Below are 22,728 nucleotides of genomic sequence, written 5' to 3' on the forward strand. Positions count from 1 at the left end.
TGTAGGTTCCACATCACATTAGCTTTTAGAGCAGTCATCACTTTTCCTGAGTGAATTCTCCAAAAGGAAGACCACGATGCCCCCACTTCATTTTGGGAACACCTCAGAATCACCTCAGTGAATATCTCTGCTCTCCTTCCTTCAAGCCTGTAACGCATGCGTGTGCAGCTTCCTGAATCTTTTCCTAGCTCTTTGTGCTACTTTGGTGTAGCCTCAGGCCAATGCTATCTGCTCTATTTCCAAAGGTTTTAATCATCTCCATGCTTCCTTTTTCTTTTTCCGTCCTGCCTTAAAAAAAAGCAACTTGAGGATGGGCACCCATCTGCCTAAAAGATTTTCTGCTTTCACAAATTTAACAGTTTCTGCGCCACATGGGTATGATCCTGACTCTCCTCTTAACACAACTTTGCCACGCTGATGCTGGTTGGCTGGCTTGCATAAGACTTGAGAATTAATTCTGCTGTCCCCCAATGCCATTGGACTGTGGTGTCCAGAAAACTACTCATATTTTTAGAACGGTAGAGGATTTGCCCTTACTTGGCCATTATATATATTTTTCTTTCTTTCTTTCTTTTTTTTTTTTTGAGATGGAGTTTTGCTCTTGATGCCCAGGCTGGAGTATAATGGTGCGATCTCAGCTCACTGCAACCTCCGCCTCCCAGGTTCAAGCTATTCTCCTGCCTCAGCCTTCCGAGTAGCTGGGATTACAAGTGTGTGCCACTATGCCTGGCTAATTTTTTGTATTTTTAGTAGAGATGAGGTTTCACCTTGTTGGCCAGGTCTTGAACTCCTGCTCTCAGGTGATCCACCTGCCTCAGTCTCCCAAAGTGCTGGGATTACAGGAGTGAGCCGCTGAGCCAAGCCATTAAATATTTTTTTCTAAATGAACTCCAGAAACATGTCTTCAAAGGATGCCATTGAGTGTAAATGACAAGACAGTCATGACCCACATATCCCTGAAATGATGTAAGACAGAGTCAATCTCTGTGTCATTGAGTATAATTTCTCCCCATGTAGGTTTTCCTTTGTAGAGTTTGTCAGGAATGAGAGTATTTTCTTGGGTATGGCAAAGCAGATAAAAGAGGTTAACCAATATATCCGAGTACAGGAATCTGGTTTTGCCCCATTGGACCAATCACACATCACTAATAGCAAAACAGAAGGCTGAGAGAAGTGTATAAAGGACCATTATTCAAGCCCAAGAGCCAAGCGGTCTCACTTACCTCTAGTGTAGTTAATACAATCTTCTCAACTGAAGAAAAATAAGCCTCCCACAAGAATTGTGTCTGCTGTCTAAGTGCTAGGATTTTATCCTGATGAATAGACCTGATTGTAGAAGGAATCTGTAACACAAGGTGAACACATAGGAATTATAACCGTAAAACCAAGAGATGTACTTGATCAAAATAACCCAACTGGGTTAGGCTTTTATTCTTCATAGCATTCGACTTCTAGCATAGATCTACTAAAAATCATCAACTCTTAAGTTGAAATGACCTTAAGAAGTGTCAGCTACAAAGAGCACTTACTGGGAATCCGCCCCAGTGGCCTTTGATGTATGAAAGTTACAGTTCACCTCTAAGATTCAGAAGCAGCTTATCAGTTGCTTAGGTAAGTCTATAGTCACAATTGCTGCTTCCAGAAATCCTCGACCTTGCACAAGGTAACAACCAAATTTTATAGAGGAGTAACTGTAGGTCTTGGGGAAAGGCCAGAAGACTTTATCTCCCAAGCACTTCTATGATCGGTCACTCCAGGAACTATAAAATATCTATAAAAGGACTTTTTAGAGAATGTCTATGAGCTTTCCCATCCAACCTGAAGCTAGGGTCAGTCACTTTTATGTGCACATACCTTCTGCCTCACCTTTGAGCCTTTCTGCTTCCCATATCTCTCTTTCCACCTTCAGCCCTTACCCAAGTCTAACTGGATCTCTCAACTGTTCATATATGTTTAGTCATCACTGCTCTCTTCCAGGGTATACAGTTTTAAAGGAAGGACCTATATCTTGTTATCCTGCTACACATTTTCAGGTTAGCAGAGTGGCTTTTATATAGTAGTTATTAAGAAATAGGAGGTGAATTAACCACCTGAAGCCACCACAGGGACATCATTATTTTTAATGGTAGTATAGCTGCTGAATGGCTAGGCCCAGGGGCACGGGAGTCAGAAGGATCAAGGAAGGATTCTTCCCTCTACCATTTACTACCTGTGCTTTCTTGAACGAGTTAGCTGATTTCTCAAAGACTCCACTTCCTTACTCATGAAGTGGGGATAAAGTACTAAGGTTTTAATGACGATTATACAAGTGCTTAGCACAGTGCCTAAAACATGGAAAACTTAATTAATATAACTTACAATCACTACTATCATTATTGGTATCAGAGTGATGCTATTAAAAGTTGGACCAGTTGCTTAATGTCTGCAAGGGAAACTGCTTGGGTCTGGAGTTCTGAAATGTACTTCCTGAGTCTGGTAAGTGTTCTGGGCTTGTTCCCTATTTTCACCTACAGTTCAAGGTCTATTTCATTTACGGAGTCTATAGTCTTAAGGGAAGATTCCTTGTGATTAGCAATTGCCCTTTTGTGCTCACCTCTTTCTGCATGCTTGCCTCCATAACATATGACTAATCTGACAGATATGGGAGTCTGGGCAAGAAGGAGAAATGCTCCGTTAGCTGCTTTAATAGGAAAGTTACCCATGGCATTTGACTAAGACTGTAACAGAGTTTCCATTGGAGGGGAAGGAAGTGGTAGCGCATTTTTTAATTCAACACTCCCCTTAGGAGGAGCAATAAAACAGCTTCACAGTAAGAAGAGAAGGAAAAGCTCACTTGGTTTGGCAATGTCCAAAACCAGACACTAAATCTGTGTCCCAAAGTGTATACCTGGATTTGCAACACTGAAGAAACAGAGGCAACAGGTAAAGGAGAAACACTGGCAGGCAAACATTAGCCTGTAATCAGAGCTCAAGGTCAAATGGAAATAAAACATTCTTTGAGAAGGTAGAGAAATCATTCATATCATAGAACCTTTATAAGTCCAAGGAAACTGATTTTTATTTACTTACTGAGAAAGTCATCTAGATGGCCAAAGAAAGATTAGAAAAAAATTATCCTGTTCAATTTTCATAATCATACCCTCTTCTAAATGTCAAGAAGTAACTACTAAGAGTTATATAGGTTGGCATCACTGTTTTATCGTGGCCACGAGGAAACAGTCTACTAGAAAAATGCCTAAGGCTGGGTGCGATGGCTCACGCCTGTAATCCCAGCACTTTTGGAGGCCGAGGCAGGTGGATCACAAGTTCTGGAGTTCGAGACCAGCCTGGTCAATATGGTGAAACCCTGTCTCTACTAAAAACACAAAAATTAGCTGGGCATGGTGGTGCGCACCTGTAGTCCCAGGTACTCGGGAGGCTGAGGCAGAAGAATCACTTGAACCCAGGAGGCAGAGGTTGCAATGAGCCTAGACTGCACCACTGCACTCCAGCCTGGGTGAGAGAATGAGACTATCTCAAAAAAGAAAGAAAGAAAGAAAGAAAAAGAAAGAAAGAAAGAGAGAAAAGAAAAGAGGAAAAAGAAAAGAAAGAAAAGGAAAGAAAGAAAAGAAAGGAAAGAAAGGAAAGAAAGAAATAAAGAAAGAAAGAAAAGAAAAGAAAAGAAAAGAAAAGAAAAGAAAAGAAAAATGCCTAAAGCTATCATTGCTATATAGTCTCCAGAAAATTGAGTCTGCTGTGGTTATGAAAGGAGAAAAAGAATATCACAGACTCACCTACCAATGCTGTCCTCCTCTCTTAAATAAGATGCATCTTCATCTTACTACATCAAGTGCAATGTATTCTACCGGTTTGTGATACGATACAAGTGTCTGACGGCACTATGCAAAGTGCTCTGGAAGACAACTCCAATTGATTGAAAAGACAGAGTTCCAAGTTTTAATGGCATTTGGCTATTGGTTATTAATCTGCTTGTCCTGAGAGACAGGTATGGGAAAGTGATAAATTAATTCCAGTTTGGCTGGATTGTTTTGGAAGTTGCCGAGCTCAATGAAGTCTTAATAAAAGGTCATGTATGGTAGCAAAACAAATGGAATGCACCAGAATAGATACAAGAAAGTCACATTAAGCTCTGTTGGTGACATGATGACAAGAATATATGCAAATAAAAACATCCGAGCTATTCTAAAACAGGAAATGAAAAATTGTAACATAACAAAAAAACATTTCCCAGAGCAGACATTTGGGCTGGGTGCCAACTCTTTAAAACCATTGTTAATGATAGTGCACAGTTGCTGTTCAATATGGAGGCAGCTGTGCAAAGACAGACTGCATATGAGAGGGGAAAAACACCAGCAAGTCTGGGTGGGTGGGAGTGCTAAAAATCAAAATCTTCAGAGTCAAGCCAAAAAGTTGCTTCAGAAGATGAAATGCCCATCAACTTTGGTGAAATGGTAGAAACTGGAGAAGCAGCTGGGCACAGTGGCTCACCCGTGTAATCCCAGCACTTTGGGAGGCTGAGGCAGGTGGATCACAAGGTCAGGAGTTCAAGACCACCCTGGCCAACATGGTGAAACCCCATTTCTACTAAAAACACAAAAATTAGTTGAGTGTGGTGGCAGGCACTTGTAATCCCAGCTACTCGGGAGGCTGAGGCAGAAGAATCGCTTAAACCTGGGAGGCAGAGGTTGCAGTGAGCTCAGACCACGCCATTGCACTCTAGCCTGAGTGACAGAGAGATTCTGTCTCAAAACAAAAAAAGGAAAAGAAAATAAAAGAAAAGAAACCAACAACCACAATTAAGTATACTAAAATGCGCTCCATACCAAAGACAACTTTTCAACTTGTTCACATCAAACTCACGGGAGCATTGGTATATAAAAGGAAAATTATGAGTGGTGCTTTTTATTCCCTTTATTTCTCAAAGTTCTTTTAATGATCAAGTATTACTTTTAAAATCACATTTAAAAAAGGAAGAAAAAAGACAACATGGACAAGCATGACACGCATCACGCTTGTTTGGCTTTTCATGAATAAATGATTTTGGCATACACTATCTCTGCATGGGGACAACTCTTCCTTGGTGTTTCTGCCAGGACTTCCTTTCCTTAAGGAATCACAGTGGGAAATCATTGGCATAAAAGTGGCGCTTTCACAAAAAGTCCAGACCCCTTTCTCAATGAACACCTAAAAAATGAAGTTGTATTCAGGGCAGAATAACTTATCCCCCCAAAAAACAGATTCTGATATATTCCTACCTTTGTTTCTGAGATCCTAGGTACCATGGAGATCACAAACTGAGTACCAGACAGAAGTAATGTTTCAGGAGCTGTGGTCACTTTCGTTTGCTTAACCCATAGGTCTCTCAGTTATAGTTAGTTCATCTGTTATTTTAGGGAAAGTGCTGCATTACTTCATCAGTCAGCTAGCAGACTGGGCAGCAGCACAGAAGGAGAATCAACAACAGACTTAGAGGGTGGGCATGGTGGCTCACGCTTGTAATGACAGCACTTTGGGAGGCTGAGACGGGTGGATCACCTAAGGTAAGGAGTTCAAGACCAGCCTGGCCAACATGGTGAAACCCCATCTCTACTAAAAATACAAAAATTAGCCAGGCATGGTGGTGAGCTCCTGTATTCCCAGCTACTCGAGAGGCTGAGGCAGGAGAATCTCTTGAACCTGGGAGGTGGAGGTTGCGGTGAGCTGAGATCGCACCACTGCACTTCCAGCCTGGGCGACAGAATAAAACTCCATCTCAACAACAACAACAACAACAACAACAACAACAACAACAGACCAAAAAAACAAACAAAAACAAAACAAAACAAAAAAACAGACTTAGAAACTCAATTTAATGGATATTCAAAAAATAAAAGGGCAAAAACATTAAAAAAATTCTACAAATATTTATAGTAATTCAAAGATAAAGTGTATGGTGCAATAAAATCCTTAGTAATTAAAAAAAATCCATGATCGTTCCTGCCTTCAGATTTCTCTGTGAGTATTGTATCCCCCTCCCTAGGCAGCTCTTGAGCAGTTCAAACTTTTATTAGGGGCTGCTCATTTAAATATACATCCTGAAGATAACACTCGCTCAGACACCCAGACTGGATCATTTGAGGAATGATAACACTAATTACAAGAACAAGCCCTAGAGACCTCTCTCTTTCTGAAAATTAATCTGAAGGCAAGTGCAGAAACAGCGGAAAAGAATATGAAACAGTAGGGTAGAATACAAACTCTCTGGTAATGTATCTAAAAATTCTGGCTATTGAAAGGGGTGGAGGTCCACTTCTTCTTGAAAATCAAAGCTCCCATTCTTTACCTGCAACTTCTTTTTGGAATATATTCTGGGGACCTCGGCAGATTTTGCTGGAAAGTGAACAATGTCATATTAAATGACTTCATATTCACCATGACACAGGTAATTTTCTCCTGATAAAATTTCTTTTATAGAGCTGACCTTTTGGATTCATCTTCTTTGAAAGTTTGGACGGGGGCAGCAATAATCTGCTGACGTGTTGAAGGCCACAGCCCCTTCCTTACCTGTAATAACAATCTCTCATCGCCTATGACGGCAGCTTGGTTCCAATTAATCACTTCAGAGAACGGCAACTCCCATCCATTGCTGAGCATCACAGGGACGCAGGCAGCCTGAGCAAAAAAGGGGACTTCGTGAATGTGAGGAAAACAACAGCAGAAACTGTTCCAATCAGAGGTGAAATCAGTACAAATTCAATGACTGGCATTTTTGATATTGCGTGAATCCTGGACTGCCTAGGCCAGGAGGAAAGGAAGCTTTTATGAGTTATCAAGTCACACGAAGTTTGTACGTATCCAGATTAGATGTTAATATTTGCAAGTCTTGCCCTAGAATGCTAAAACCCCATTTCTATTCTAGTGCATGATCTGGCTGACCTTACTTCCATAGAGATGACTGGCCTTGCCTGAGAAGTTTTTACGGACGTAACAAAAGCTCACACCAACAAAATCTCAGTATAGAACCAACCTTGAATATAAACAGTCTTGTCAATGTAACTCCCACAAGTCCACGTGCAAAGTGATTTACCCGAATGTCATGAGCAACAAAGAGCAGAATGGAGCTCAGCATTCCTATGTAGCAGTTCGTGGACTTAACAGTATAGAGTGTTCACATTTCCCTTGTTCTGCAAACACCTAAACCAGAACTTTGTTCCCTTCAGTGTGGAGTGATCTAAACCACAGTCATACCAATTTACAGTCTGTGCCGGGAAATAAACAGCCAAGAAACACTAGGTTAATGACAAAATACTGATTCCAAATAACTCATAATCCAAATCAGAGAACAATTTTTCTTTATGCAACATCCCAGGAGGCTACAAGAACATGAGTGATGGCATGCTATGCAGAACACACACGGAGAGCAACTTGGAAAAGACATTCCAGAGAAGGAAGCTCTTCTGTTGGAGGGCATGACAGAATGATTTGCAGTTAAGATGGCAGAGATAAGAAGTTATGAAGCACTGTAGCAAAAGCACAGATTTAGGCATGGTGCAGGGAATAGAGGAGGAAAGAACACAGCAGCAAAGGGTTAAGGAATGGAGGATGAGAGAGGTTGAGGGCATGCTTTCTCTTGCAATCAAAGAAGGCTGGTTGCAACTTCCAGGTGGGAAATGTGGATGACTGTCTCAAGAGGACATTTCTGCAGAGTGAGGTTGATAAGCTGAGAAATTCCTACCACAAAGGCTCCAGGGGTGGAGCCAGGACCTCTGAACTGCAGAGCCTTGGAAGAGCTGGCCATCTGAGTAGTAACACCATGCTAGGGATCATTCTCAAAATTTAAAGGAACTGAGAGACAATTAAGATGCAGGCATAAAAGACAATTTTGCTTTTCGGGAATAAAGGGAAAGAGTAGGGCTGCTTTTTAGAGTCCAGCTAGGCTGGAACATTCAGTTACCCAGGAAAAATATTCCTGTTTAAGAATGGTTGACATAACTTACAGGAGAAAGAGGAGGTGACAGAGATTGTCCAAGTTGGCAATCAGATTTGCCTTCTGTTTCTAAACATGACCCAGAAGAATCCACAATTTAATTTCTTACATCTAAAATTACTGAGTAAATCCTCCCTCCACCCCCCACTTTTCAAAAATGTTTTAGATTTTCTTGAAAATATTTTCAGATCCTCAAGGGAAACCACACCTTCTCTTTAGCTATCGCAGGAGAGGTGATAATGTTAAACCCGCTTAGTCTGGCTTCGGTCCTCAGCCCTATTCTGGGAAGGCTCCAGGGCCTCTTACCTGCAAAGCCTCCAGGAATCTGAAGGACCCAAGCCTGCGACCACGAGGAACCAGACAGAAAGTGGCATTGTGCAGCATTTCCCGATAATCATACCTAGAAAGAGAAGAGGAGTAATCAGCAAATGAAGACCCATTGCAAATGTGGGATGTTGACCATAGGTGGGCGTCCATGTGCGTGAATTTACGCAAAGCAACTCGGGAAAGTCACCAGCAGGCAGCTCTCGCTTTTCCATTTTGAGGAAGGAGGTTGGGTTGCTGCATGAAGAACAAACATGAATCACCATGTTGGACAAAGCAATTAGGATCCCTTTTGCAAGCAGTATATATAAAGACGAGTCTGATCATTCTGGCAACAATTTGGTTTGCCCAGTCTTTGCTTCCAAAATCAGATTTTTGAGTCTTGATAAAATATGTTGCCCCATAGGCTTAAAAAGAAGAAGAAAAAATTACTGGTGCTTCTCCTTCTCCTTTAACAATATGGCATTCAGCAAAACTAAGACTGTTCTTGTTCCCTACCCCTTCAAAATCATGCTATTAAAAACTATTCAGAAAACCTCAGTCACAAGCACAAGACAATGTTTGTCTTCTCCTTCAAGATGGAGTTTCTACACTTAACCAAGAACAATCAGTTACCCAGGAAAAATGTTCCTGTTTAAGAATGGCTGACATAACTTACAGGAGAAAGAGGAGGTGAGAGAGAGGGATGCTAGCCTAAGAAAGGGAAAAAAAGAATAACGAGAAAAGAAAAGGAAAAAAAAAAAAAAGCCTGAAATAGTAGGGGGTACTGGAAACTGGTCTACAGAAGAGATGAGTTTATGTTACTCAAATACCATTTAATGACATTACATTGTTTTTGTATTTTGAAAAAAAATATATACAAAATATGAGTGTCACCTGACTGTTTAAGCTAGGGAAGTTTAAGAAAAATAAAAAGCATTTCATGTTGTTTAGGACTGTCACTTTTAAAATGATTACCACAAACACATTCCAACATAGGCAGTTTCAAGTACATTATGAGTTTAAGAAAACTTGGGAAGGTAGAGATGGCTCATGTCCTATAAAGGCCCCGATTCTTACAGCCAAGATGAAATCACTCTCATTTTTCAAGAGCTTCCAATGCTGAGCAGACAGGTGTGACTTTGACAGTAGCATATGTCACCACCATTTTCTGACTCTAATAGTCTAATTTAATCATAGCCTAAAGGCACTGAATTCTTCCCTCTTCTTTTTGGGATACTGGTATATACATTTATATTTTTAAAGTCCACATCTATTTTTATATTCTCATACAAACTGGGCATACGAGAGTAAGCCAATTTTCAATTATAAACCCGTCATTAAGAAGAGGCATCATGCAAAGGACCATTTGCTTAAACAAGCGTGTACAACTAATTTGCACAAGAAAAGGTCACCGTGAATGGATTAAGATTATCTCCATTGAGAGTAAAAATTTTCTAAAACCTTTGCTGCATTAATTAAATTGCAAAATAGACTTCAAAGTAAAAAAGATTTTTAGGAAGGCTTGAATTTAGTTAAATATAAAAATAATAATAAATTAGATGGTAGTGATTTCTTCTTCCTCATCAAACACAGGAAAATGGTTGACAAATATATTCAAGTTCAAATGTTGATAATGTCTGAATCTCTGCCTAATAGATGGAGAAGAGAGAAATGTGTACACACACACACACACACTCACAAAAATATATGAATAAAGTTTAAGCTGATTTTTTTTTTTTAATTCAGAAAGGTCAAATATACTTCAGACTACAGCAAGATTTAATAAGTGCCCAGAATAGAAACCCCTGAGGGACTAGCACAGAAGGTCCTACATCCTCATCATTAGCCTACTAAAAATGTAAAATCCTATTAATGTTCTGCATTGTAACAAGTTTCAAAGTTGCTAGTTGCAGAATTTACTTTAGGGAATGTGTGGAGGAAGAGGAAGGGCAGAAAACTTATAGGAAAAATTAAAATGACAGTTATAGTAGGTTGCTTAAATGGTTATATAGAAGGACTATTTGCTGATATAGCAAGTAAGGTTGACATGATCGAAGCTTGTATTCCTTCACATAATAGGTAATTTGAGCTGTGGGAAGAATACCCTTGCAGGAATTAGGAAACCACTAGGTAGCTGTGAAACTTAATAAAACCCATGAGTTTTCTATCTGTTTCCTCATCTCCAAAATGAAATAATTGGGCTAGATGACCACAGATTCAGTTTTAGTATTCGATTATTCTTTATCTTATCATTTTTACAGAAGAAAGAGGAATGTCCTTTAAGAATATCCCACTGCTTGGGTTTCCATACCCATTATATGTATATGTATATGTACACAATTCCATACCCATATATGTATGTATGTATATGTATGCTGTGCATGTCTAACATATGTGTATATTCACATAGAGGCTCATACAGAACACATACACTCCTACCTTAGAACAATGATTTTCATTCAGATTTCTAAGCATGCTCAGCCCGTGAACCAGCCTCTCTCTTCTGCTCTCTGGACAGTGAGTCTATGAATAACTAACATGTTCTACCTGAAGGAAGAATGATGCCCCACAAGTGGGCAGACAATGATTCTAGTTTGACCGCATGCTTGGTCCTCTCCCACTCAGTCCATTGTGATGCTCTTTCACACTGCACATCAACCTCCTTGTAGATGCTTAAATCCACTCATTTATTCATTCATTCTTTCAAGAAATATTACGTTTCAGACACTATCCCATGTGAACAGATGGAGTCCAGAGAAGGTCTTCTCTAGTTGCCGGAGCTACCAAAGAAGCACCTGACAATGAGAAAATGCTGATGAGATGAGAATTGAAGATATAAACATCTCTTGGGAGTATTTGCATGACAAGAGGAGATTATAGAAGGCCCACCTTCCAGAAGAAACACAAAGAACTCTGTGGACACTCTCCCCAGCAAAACAACAATTTAGTAACAATCATAAAAACATTTTAAGTCTCTGAGAATTGTCCTAAGGGGATAACGACAAATAGAGAAACAGTCATCCAAGAAAATCTACCAAATCTCGGCAAGAACCATGAGAGTCTGTGGCAACTGGTCCCTGACCTGTTCCATGACCAACCCCTACTAGCTCCGCCTTACAGGAGCTTTACTCTGGGGCAGTGCAGTCAGGGAGGCTGGGCTTTCAGTCCCCCCAGGTCCCATCAAGAAAGTGAAAAAGAGCCTACAGAAAGAGAGAATGGGCCGGGCACAGTGGTTCACATGTGTAATCCTAGCACTTTGGGAGGCCGAGGCAGGCAGATCACCTGAGGTTAGGAGATTGAAACCAGCCTGGCCAACATGGTGAAACCACGTCTCTACTGAAAATACAAAATTAGCCGGGCATGGTGGCACATGCCTGTAATCCCAGCTACTTGGGAGGCTGAGAAAGAAGAATCACTTGAATTTGGGAGGTGGAGGCTGCAGTGAGCCGAGATAGTGCCATTGCACTCCAGCCAGGGCAACAAGAGCGAAACTCTATCTCAAAAAAAAAAAAAGGGGGGGGGGGAACATATTTGCCAATCATATATATGATAAGGGACTTTCATCTAGAATACATAAAGAGCTCTTCTGACTCAACAATAAAAAGACAAATAATCCAATTTTAAAAGAGGCTAAGGATTTGAATAAACTTTTTTCCAAAGAAGACACATAAAGTGCCGATAAACACATGAAAAGATATTCAACATCAATAGTCTTTAGGGAAAAGCAAATCAAAACTACAATGAGATACCACTTTACACCCACTAGGATGGCTATAAGCAAAAGGACAGATGAGAGCAAGTGCTGATGAGGATGTAAAGAGACTAGAACCCTTCATACACTTCTAGCAGGAAGGTAAAATGGTGCAGCCACTTCAGAAAATAGTTTGGCAGTTCCTTTTCAAACTAAAAATGGACTTACCATATGACCCAGTAATTGCACTCTTGGGCACGTATCCCAGAGAAATGGAAACTTATTTTCACGCAGAAACTTGTCCACAAATGTTCACAGCAGTTTTGTCTGTAATAACCTCAAACCTGGAAACTACCCAAATGTCCTTCAATGTGTGAATGATTCAACAAATTGTGGTACATCCATAGCCTACAATACTTCTCAGCAATGAAGTGGGACAGACTATTGATATACACGACAACTTCAAGGAAATTATGCTGCATGAAAATGTCACCCTGAAAAGCGTACATACTATAGAATCCCTTCTATATGACATTCATGAAATCACATAGTTACAGGGATAAAGAACACTTAGAGGTTGTCATTGGTTGGGGGAGGGGGAAAGACAGGGAGACTTGAAGGTCAAATGGGGGGACATAATGTTTTAAGATGGACTAATTCTCCCTCATTTCTGATGTTTAGAAATGTGAATCACGGCCGGGCGCAGTGGCTCAGGCCTGTAATCCCAGCACTTTGGGAGGCCGAGACGGGCGGATCACGAGGTCAGGAGATCGAGACCATCTTGGCTAACATGATGAAACCCCATCTCTACTAAAAAATACAAAAAAAAAAAAAAAATACAAAAAACTAGCCGGGCGAGGTGGCGGGCGCCTGTAGTCCCAGCTACTAGGGAGGCTGAGGCAGGAGAATGGCGTGAACCCGGGAGGCGGAGCCTGCAGTGAGCTGAGATCCGGCCACTGCACTCCAGCCTGGCGACAGAGCGAGACTCCGTCTCAAAACAAAAACAAAACAAAAACAAACGAACAAAAAAAAGAAATGTGAATCACGTAATCACACACTACTTAAAAGAAACATATGATATCCTAAGCAAGAAGGTAAGTGGGTGAGGGAGACAACTAACCCCAGATAATTCGCCGCTCTAATAAATGGTTTTGTTACCCTTTTTGGATGGGCATTAAGTTCCCCACTGTGCAGGTAAAGAAGGACAGAAGGTAGAAGAGTTTTCACAAATGACTACAAACAAAAGTGCAATAAAAATTACATGACTTTGAATTTAACCTAGAAACCAGTACCACTCTATGGCCATAATAATTTTATACTTAAAGTTGTATTGAACAATGTATGGGATGCACCCCATTTAAAATGGACTATGCAGTAATGCACAATCAAAGTCCTGCCCCTCTGTAGGAAACACATTTTTGCTGGCAGCCATTCTGTGCAACCGGGAAAGATGGGGGAGTGTGGCATAGAGCAGGGGTTCTCAAAGTGTGTTCTCCCAACCAGTGGCAACATCTGCATCATCTGGGAACTTGGTAGAAATGCAAATTCTCAGCCTCACCCAAACCTGCTGAATCAGAAACTCCAGGGGAAGAGCCCAGAATTCTGTGTTTTAACAAGCCCTCCAGATAATTACGATGCACCCTGAATTTTGAGAACCACTGGCACCATAGTTAAGAGCTTAGTAATTAAAAGCTTAGTGGTTGGGCAGCTTTAGACACAGCCAAACCTGGGTTCGAATTCCAGCTTTTCGATTTATAAACTGAGTAACCTTGAGAAAGTTATTTAACTTGTTTAATCCTAGTTTCTTGGTTGGCAAAATGGGAATAATACTTACACTGTGAGGATTAAGTGATACATTTTAACCAAAGCACGAGCAAATTATAAGCAAACCATAAAAGGCAGCTGTTCTCATTAGGACTGAAGGAAGATAACAGAACATAATGGAAAACATAGCCAGCTTCAAGCTGGAAAATCTGGGCTGAGGAATTTGGGTTCTTGATCTACCACTTCCTGTGTAACCCCAGCAAATCATTCAACTTCTCCAAACCTCAAAGTTGTGAACATCAAATGAAATCATGTACAATGAATATAAATGGCAAAGCACTATGCAATTCCAAGTTATTATGATAAATTATATCAGAATAAGAGGGATATAAACATTTTTTAAAACCCTAGTAACAATGAAAAAGAATGAAAACTACACCAGATTCCCAAAGACAGAGCCAAGAGACAAATGTGGAACAGACCCTTTAAAGTAAAATGGAAATAGAAGCTGTGAATCACAATAGAACAGCAGCTTCTAATTGAAGGCTTTTGTCTTATTATCAAAAGCTACGTAGACAAGGTTGTTGCTGGTGCACTGTGCTCACAGGTCCTCCTGTGGCTCCCACAATCTCTCTGTAGCACACGTATTTGCCAAGTGAACCTGCTTTTTGCTAACCAAGGACGATAGGAAAGAAACAAGTGATCCAGCCTCTCATCTCTGTACTCACACAATTCTAGTCTCCCCATGATGTTTTCACAGTTTGTCTCAAGTATTTATTCATAAAGTAACTTAACATCTACAGCTGATCTATTCCCTCCAGTCCGCATCCTCATAAGTAATTAATCTTTGCTTATACCCAAGTTTGAATCACATCCCTTAAGAAAAAAAGAAAGAAAGAAAATAAAAATAATTTATGACTGTTGAAGTTCTCTAAAGTGCATGGGGATGAGAGAAATAAAATTAACATCCTTTGAGCACCTCTGGAGGTGCCTTTTTCATTCATTCACCAAGCATTAGCTGAATGTCTACCCTGTGTAAAACAACACGTGTTATCAAATGATGGTTAGTCCGTGAGAGGAGTGCTAGGATTAGACATGAGGTAGAGGTGGGGGGTATAGAGAGACGTGTGGTAATGGCCGCATGTAGGCAGGGAGGCTTCCTGGAGGAAGTGAGACCCTGAGCTAAATCTTAAAGGATGAACAAGAAGCAACCAGGCACAGCGGTAAGAGGAGGCGATGGGAATTTCTGGGGGTAGAGACAGCATAGCAGGAACAAAGGCACCAAGGTGAGAGAAACCACCCAGTTTGGGGAGAGGAAGGCATGGGGGTGCGGGCTGCTGTTACTGGTGGGTTCCCACTAGGAAGCCTTTGTTTGACATCTCCTAGAGCTCAGAGATGATCCCTTGCAGGTGATCAGGGTGTCACTGAAGGGCTTAAGCAGAAGAATGACATGTTACCAAAGGTGTGCTCAGGACTTTATATAACCCAACTTCACAGAGAAGCAGTTAAGTTCAGAGACCTCGAAAACCCTTCCAACGCAGGTCACAGCTAGGACCAACCAGCCTGTGTTCCAACTCCTGGATTTCTGATTCTAAATCCCATTTTCTTTTCATCACATCGTATTGCCTTCTCGGTCAGCCCATACAACATGCAGTGTCTAAAACTGACATTTCTTATGAAGCCAGGTCCTAAGCAGTTCACCTAGTTTCAAGCATGGGCTATTCTATTTGTTGCCAATTTAAAAGGGCTGTTTCTCTCCCACTCAAAACTTCACCCCAGATCACTACCAGGAGTTCAGTTTAAGAAGGTACTCTGTCATTTATTTACTAACCATGTTGCCTTAGACCCTTCCTTGGCCTTTACAGGTTTAACAGTTTAAAATTTCAATTACTACTATTATTATTTTGAGATAAGATCTTGTTCTGTCACCTAGGCTGCAGTGCAGTGGTGAGATCACAGTTCACTGCAGCCCCGACCTCCTGGGCTCAGGGAATCCTCCTGTCTCAGCCTCCTGAGTAGCTGGAACTACAGGCATGTGCCACCATGTCAAGCTAATTATTAAACTTTTTGTACAGATGGGGTCTCACTTTGTTGCCCAGGCTGGTCTTGACCTCCTGGGCTCAAGCGATCCTCCTGCCTCAGTCTCTCAAAGTGGTGGGATTACAGGAGTGAGCCACCATACCTGGCCTCAAATTTCAGCTATTTTTGAGAAAACTCTGAAGTTTACAGCATGCAATAGTATGAGATTGGCCCAAGGCAAAGATTTGAACTGAGAAACATATATAAGTGGGAGCTAATCTTTTAGCTGGAAAATGGGTCCAACTGGCCACTGTTCCATCTCAATTAGGTCACTTGAAAACACGGAATATGGAAAAGCATAGGTCCCTGGGGTATTTGAGAATTCTCTGGACTTAAGGAGCCATAGTTTCTCCATGACACCTACTTACACAGAGTCTTTGTGCACATAAATGAGCTGCTATATATGCTAGTGTCAGGCAAGTACAAACGAGCTATGCAAACGTGCAGTGCTGGGCTCTGGGCCTGGCTGACCAGGTTGGCTGCAGCTTCAGGGATGCTCGGCGTCCCCCAATAGGAAGGAACTCGCTATTTGGAGGTGGTGCAATTCCTTACTCAAGACAGTTTTTTGCTTTGAGCATTGCCTGCTGTTAGAACTGCCACACCGCTCCCCTCCTCCCCAGTCATGCCAAGGATTAAGAATGTATTTCCTTGTGACACTTCTCAGTCTGAGGCTGCTGATCCCAAGCTGTCGACTGCAGAGAGCAACACACGGCTAAAACCAGGGCCAGGAATTTATATTCACCTGTTCACACTTCTTGGCTTTCCACAGAAGACAGTCTCCTTTTCATGTCCACTTAAAATCCATTTCAACATAGGGAAGGTAGGCAGGTAACATTTTGTGGGCTGAGGCTGAGGCGTGAAATCCCTACGGGAGGCATTCGCTCTCTTACCCAGGATCTCATGACAGCCTCACAACCACTGGGGACGTGTGGAAAGATACACCTGCCTTTCACAGGGAAGAGGGAGTCCGAAGAGTCCTTGGACTCAAACATCTTGTCTGAACACACTGGGATATAATCTCTTATCAACTCTAAACTCCACCCCTCATCCTTAGGCTAAATGTCTACTGACAGTTCAGAACCTTAAACTTAGCCCAAGTGGTAATCGCTACCTGTGTCTATTAATGAACACAACATGTACCAGGTGTACCTCATACTTCAAGAGGGGTAAAAGATGACCATCTCAATTCCTGCTCATTAAATAACAGCTCAGCGGCTAATATATAAAGGTAAGTTTAAAAAAAAAAAAAGATAGCTATTAGTAACAACATTTTAAAAACTTTTTTTACATTTTAATTTTTTGTAGAGACAGAGTCTTGCTATGTTGCCCAGGCTGGTCTTGAACCCCTGGCCTCAAGTGATCCTCCCACATCCTTCCCAGTCCCCAAAGTATTGAGACGACAGGCGTGAGCCACCATGCCTGGCCAGATGTAAATTATAATAACAACAGTACCCCCACTTTTTAAATATTTCCTGTGGGTGGGGCACTGAGCTGCCCAATCTGAATTCTTTTTTTTTTTTGAGGCGGAGTCTCGCGCTGTCCCCCAGGCTGGAGTGCAGTGGCGCGTTCTTGGCTCACTGCAAGCTCCACCTCCAGGGTTAATGCCATTCTCCTGCCTCAGCCTCCTGAGTAGCTGAGACTACAGGCGCCCGCCACCACGCCCGGTTAATTTTTTTGTATTTTTAGTAGAGAAAGGGTTTCACCGTGTTCACCAGGATGGTCTCGATCTCCTGACCTCGTGATCCACCCGCCTCGGCCTCCCAAAGTGCTGGGATTACAGGCGTGAGCCACAGCACCCAGCCCAATCTGTATCCTTTATTGTGCCTTATTTTTACAACCATCGTGGAGAATAGGTGCTATTGGCCCCAGTTTACAGATGATGAAGTGTCAAAGGTTTTGTTCAGTTTGTGCAAGGAGGACAGGATCCACGACCGGCTGTCATCTCTCAACCTACCCAGGAGGAAAGAGAAATGAGGCGCCAGCAAAGGTGAAAATAAGACACATTTAATACATCGTGCCTGTGATATTAATCTCAGGTAGCTTTCTGAAAGAGGCGAGGTTTTGCAGCACCAGTTTTTTCTTTTTTTTCCCCCTTTGAGCAGAGTCTTGCTCTGTTGCTCGGGCTGGAGTACAGTGGCATGATCTCAGCTTACTGCAACCTCCGCCTCCTGGGTTCAAGCGATTCTTGTGCCTCAGACTCCCAAGTAGGTGGGACTACAGGTGTGTGCCACCATGCTCAGTTAATTTTTGTATTTTTAGTAGAGATGGGGTTTCACCATGTTGGTCAGGCTGGTCTTGAACTCCTGGCCTCAAGTGATACACCTGCCTTGGCCTCCCAAAGTGCTGGGATTATAGGCGTGAGCCACTGTGCCTGCCCAGCACCAGCTTTTATACTCAGCAATACCCACTTCCAAAATTCTTCTCAAGAGAAATGCAATTCCAAGACACATGGGCCTAAATTCTCTGGTTAGAAACAAAATGTTTTTGAAAATGCTAAATAAAGGGTTACCTGAGTAAAGTGGCAGGGAGGGGGTGCAGGGGGGAAAGAGGGGATTAACAATAAAAGAGCCAACAGCAACAGTGACCTCAGATGGATAAATGGGTCCAGAAGGGGCACGCACAGGCCCAGTGGTGATGGGGAAGCCTGAGGTCATTATCTTACCATTAATTCCTTTCACGAGGCTCTAAGCCAATGGGACTGGTTAAGTGGAATGGGGCCAGGAAGTATGGACTGCAGCCTGAGAAGACCAGGATAGGGGTAGACAGTGCAGTGTGTCTGTTCTAAGGGTGTCAGCTCCCCACCTAGGACAATCTGAGTCCCAGGAGGCTGGCTGTGGAGGGACCACTTCTTCCCTACATGCCTCTCTTTCCTTCTTTTTCTTAACTTCTCCTCCTGTTGCCTAGAGGAAGCCTTCCCTGATCCCTGAAGTTTGGGCACCCTGTGCTAACTCTCTATTGCTCACTCTGTATTAAGTTGCACATTTTTCTCATCTTCCTTCCCCTGGATTCTGGGACACAGGACCTTGGTCCTACTTTCTGTTGACCCAACAACTACCTTAAGGCCTGGCCTACCGTAACCACTCAGAAAAGGAGTTGTTAAATTAATGTAAGGTGCTCAGTGTCTACCAATTTGCATTAAAGTGTACAGGGGCTGTGGAAGCAACAAGATAACAAAGATAAGATGCAAGCCCTTCATTACAACAATCTTCACTTTAACAAACACATGCCCAACTCTTGATTATGCTGGGTTCTTCCAAGGATGAGTTCATTCCTATGCTTACACCAAGCCCAATTTACTTGGGGAATGAAAAATCGTGTTATTTATTTAGTCTTCCTATTGTACATTTTAAAATCCCTTCTCTGTTTTTATTTCTACAGGTCTGGCAGCTTGTTAAAAATGTCATCTTCTCCCTGCACGGTGAGGAGGGTGGAAAATTTGTGTTTCACCAGCCCTGATAAATAGCGTTATTTGTAAATCAAAGTTAAATGCATGCACAGTGCTGTTCAAACTGAACCTTCTCCTGGCCTTCCTCCATGTCTGAACTGAAGAAAAAAAATTGTAGAATATCCTCATGGCTTCTGCAATGACAAACCCTGCACCAGTCCAAAAAGCAATGACTCCCTCTCCCTGCACAGAAAATTGAGCTCAAACCAATGTTCTGACCGCTTCCCTTCTTGATCCAAGATATCCTTTCCAGCAAGACCAGCCTGGATCAGGTCTTGGATTAGAGGGATATTTCGCATTCCTACTATTCTCACCCCCAGGGCAGGCACTGTGCAGAGCCTGTCCTGTGTCCTGCATTCTTGTCAGTGCTTAATCCTTTTGTCTGGCCCCTGCACTTAATTGATTATAAAATATCTTGAGAATCCAATGACAGTTTGCGGAATGTCAGCTGGTGCCACCAACCTCACCTTCCCATTTCCTCTCCCACTGTTGCATCACTAGCCTCTGCCTTGTGACTTTGACAGTCAGGGCTGCCACCTCACTCCTGAGCCGCTGGTACCGAATACACAAACAAGACCTCAGAACTCTGTGTAGGCTGACATAGCACATTCTCAAAAAATTCTAGAACATCCAACTTACTATGAATGCTGCATGAAGCTAGTTGTCTATGCAAAGTTTAATCATTCCCATCCGGGTATGTGAATGCATAAATGTATAGATACATGGGTATATCCATGGGACATAAAATTTGGGTTACGGTTGAAGATTTGATGCCACATGTTACCGATTTACAGATTATCTTTGCATGAAGGTTGGGTCCTAAGGGATTGGAGAGGCCCACAAGTCTAGATTCTGCCATTTCCTTTGGCAGAAGTACAACAGTGCCCTGGGGAAGATGGTCTGTGGAGCTGAGTCACCTCTCCCTCCTCCTCCTCCAGCTGGCCATGCTTCCCACAGTTCCTTTGAGAAGCAGATAGAGCTAGCTAGCTCCCTGGCACTCTCATTCTGGAAAGAGGCTATGGGACAGAAAGAAAATTTAAGCACTGGATTGAGGAGAGGTGGACCAGATGGCCCAAAGGATGCCTTCATGCCCTGACATTTACTCACTGGACAAAGGAGTACTGAGCAGGCCCTACATGTCAGGTAGCACTCTGAGCACTGGGATGCCATGAAGCAAGAGTCCTCCAGGAGCTGCTCATTCATGGATTTTGCAATTCAGTGGCAACCAGAGTCTCCTCACACCCCTCTTCCTATACCTCCTTAAACCCTTTTCTCCTTCAGCTCAAGCATGCATGAACAGAGCAACAGAAACCATACTCCGCTTCTTACTAGTTTTAAACAGAATGAGTTCAATCGTATCTTCCTACAGTCCATAGTCTATAGAGCAGCCAAAGACACCTTTCAAATGTCACCCCCAGTCTGAACACCCTCCAAGGGCTCCTCCTGGCATGCAGAATAATATTCATGCCCTACACCCTGGCCGACTGGGTCCAATGAGAACTGGCCTCTGCCCACATCTCTGACTGCCCCATCGTCAGTCACCATCTACAGCTACAAAGTCCTGCTCTCAATTTCTTGGCAGAGAATGCTAACTTCCACCTCCTGCACTTGCACTTGCTGTGCCCTCTGCCTGGAATTCCTCTCCAGGATCTCTCTCAAGCTGCCTATAAGCATTCAAATAGCCCCTTCTCAGAGAGGCCAGCACAGACCAACTGGTGCTACTTCCACTCCCTTTCTGTTGCCCTGTTTCATCTCTGTCCTGGCATTTACCAAGGTCAGAATTCACACGTGTTTGTTTTACTGGCTTACCTTCTTTCTCCCCAAATGTAATATATACTTCATGAGAGAAGGAGCTTTCCTGTTCTTATTCACCACTGTGACCCCAGACCCTGTACTATGCCTAGCCCACAGTAATCTTTCAGGAAATATTTGTTGAACCTATGTCAGATTATTCAACACTCACCCCATTCCTCATGGGTTTATAAAGCCCAGGTCATAAAGTGTCCGAACTGCTGGCAGTGTTTGCAGGGATAATTCATGTGACAATTTTCTAAAAGGATATGGAGAAGTTTTCTTTCATCTGTGTTTTATACAACGCTAGCCTTCTCTCTCTAGTTAATGGTATGATTCTTCAAGTTCTCTAAATGCCACCTGCTATGAAAGCAAGAGCCCATTAAAAATGCCTGTAGAAGAAATTTCTTAAAGAAAGAGCATCTTTAGAGATGTTTATGTAAAGTGATACAATGAAACCCTGCACAAATTAATAACTAAAGCATTTATGAATATTAGGAAGGATGAGGCAAAAATTTTCTTGGAAAAGTTTTTGTACATATGAGGTAAAACGTAGAAGATGTCAAAGGCCTGGCATTGTTATGCTTCTTTCGCCTCTTCTTTGAGTCCCAAATTGTTATGGCATATACCCAAAATCCATCTATTGCTTCAGAAGTATAGATCATTTTCCAAAAGAAGCATCTGGAATAACTAATTTGTTACCAAAGCCAGTGATTTAACACACATGATACCATGGGGCTGAACGGCCGGCCATGAGTCCCAGTTTTCCATTGTATTAGGTTTCAGCTATTAACCAATCAGTCTGCTTTTAGAGTATGAATTTGTGTACTGTAGATGGCTCAGAACTCTTGGCTATGGGGCTCTTAATAGGAGAGCATTTCTGTCACATGGAATGTCTTGTTGCTTGGTTGCCATTAAGGTATCTTGGCTTTTAAATAAACTGTCAAGTAAAACTTGGCATCAAAACACAAAGTGAGTAACTTCCTTTGTTGAGTCGCTGACAGCTCCGCTGTGTGTCAGATAGATAGCTGCTAAGAGTCAGCTCCAAAGGCGACTGCAGCCTCTTTGGAAGGATGCTGGTATCACAAACTGCCTTCCTCAGGATTAAGGCTAAGCAAAATTTAGGGATAATCTTTATGGAAAGGTAACCCAGCAACAGCCAGTCGGCCATATCCCTCTCCACAAGTGTTGGTTTTGGAATTAGAAAAGTTTTGGAGGTGCGAAAACATAATTGGAAAACTTTTTTTCCCTGCTTAAAGGGCTAATTGATTTCACAGGTGTTTAATTATCATTTGCTGTGAGATAATACCTTGTAGTGCCATAAAAAATGGATTTAATTTTCGAGTGCTTGCAAAACCATTTCCAAAGCCAAGTCAGAGCTAAAGCTAGATAACTATTCTATAAATCAAACACACTGCCTCCTTTCTTTGAAATTTTTAATACTTGGGGATAATGATATCTGACAACCTTGAAACTAACATGAAAAGGATTTTTCTGCCAAGTGCCAAAAGTCAACCATTGGAGCATTTCAGGCAGTTTGGTTCATTAACAGTGACTCAGGCAGCCTCAGGACCCTGCCTGCAGGCTTCCAAAACACCCCAAAGGTAAGAGCATTGGTGTGTGTCAAGACACAATATTATCTACCAAGATCAAATGGTCATATATCCAATAAGGTCTACAGAAAAA

The 22,728-nt window shown here is 42.1% G+C and overlaps 1 protein-coding gene across 2 annotated transcripts in view; it reads right to left on the reverse strand.

Moving 5' to 3' along the window:
* Window positions 1–22,728, reverse strand: part of EXT1 (exostosin glycosyltransferase 1) — a 316,956-nt gene that overhangs the window by 30,822 nt on the left and 263,406 nt on the right. Inside the window, exons 2-4 of one of the 2 annotated variants that reach the window (XM_005563971.4) lie at window positions 8,273–8,366; window positions 6,544–6,651; window positions 1,224–1,343 (exon numbers count right to left, since the gene is read on the reverse strand). In XM_005563971.4, coding sequence (XP_005564028.1) covers window positions 1,224–1,343; window positions 6,544–6,651; window positions 8,273–8,366 — 322 coding nt within the window. The remainder of the gene's footprint in view (window positions 1–1,223; window positions 1,344–6,543; window positions 6,652–8,272; window positions 8,367–22,728) is intronic. The other variant, XM_045399267.2, reaches the window with a different exon arrangement.

The sequence above is a fragment of the Macaca fascicularis genome, chromosome 8 (genome assembly GCF_037993035.2).
Source record: "Macaca fascicularis isolate 582-1 chromosome 8, T2T-MFA8v1.1".
Taxonomy (NCBI): domain Eukaryota; kingdom Metazoa; phylum Chordata; class Mammalia; order Primates; family Cercopithecidae; genus Macaca; species Macaca fascicularis.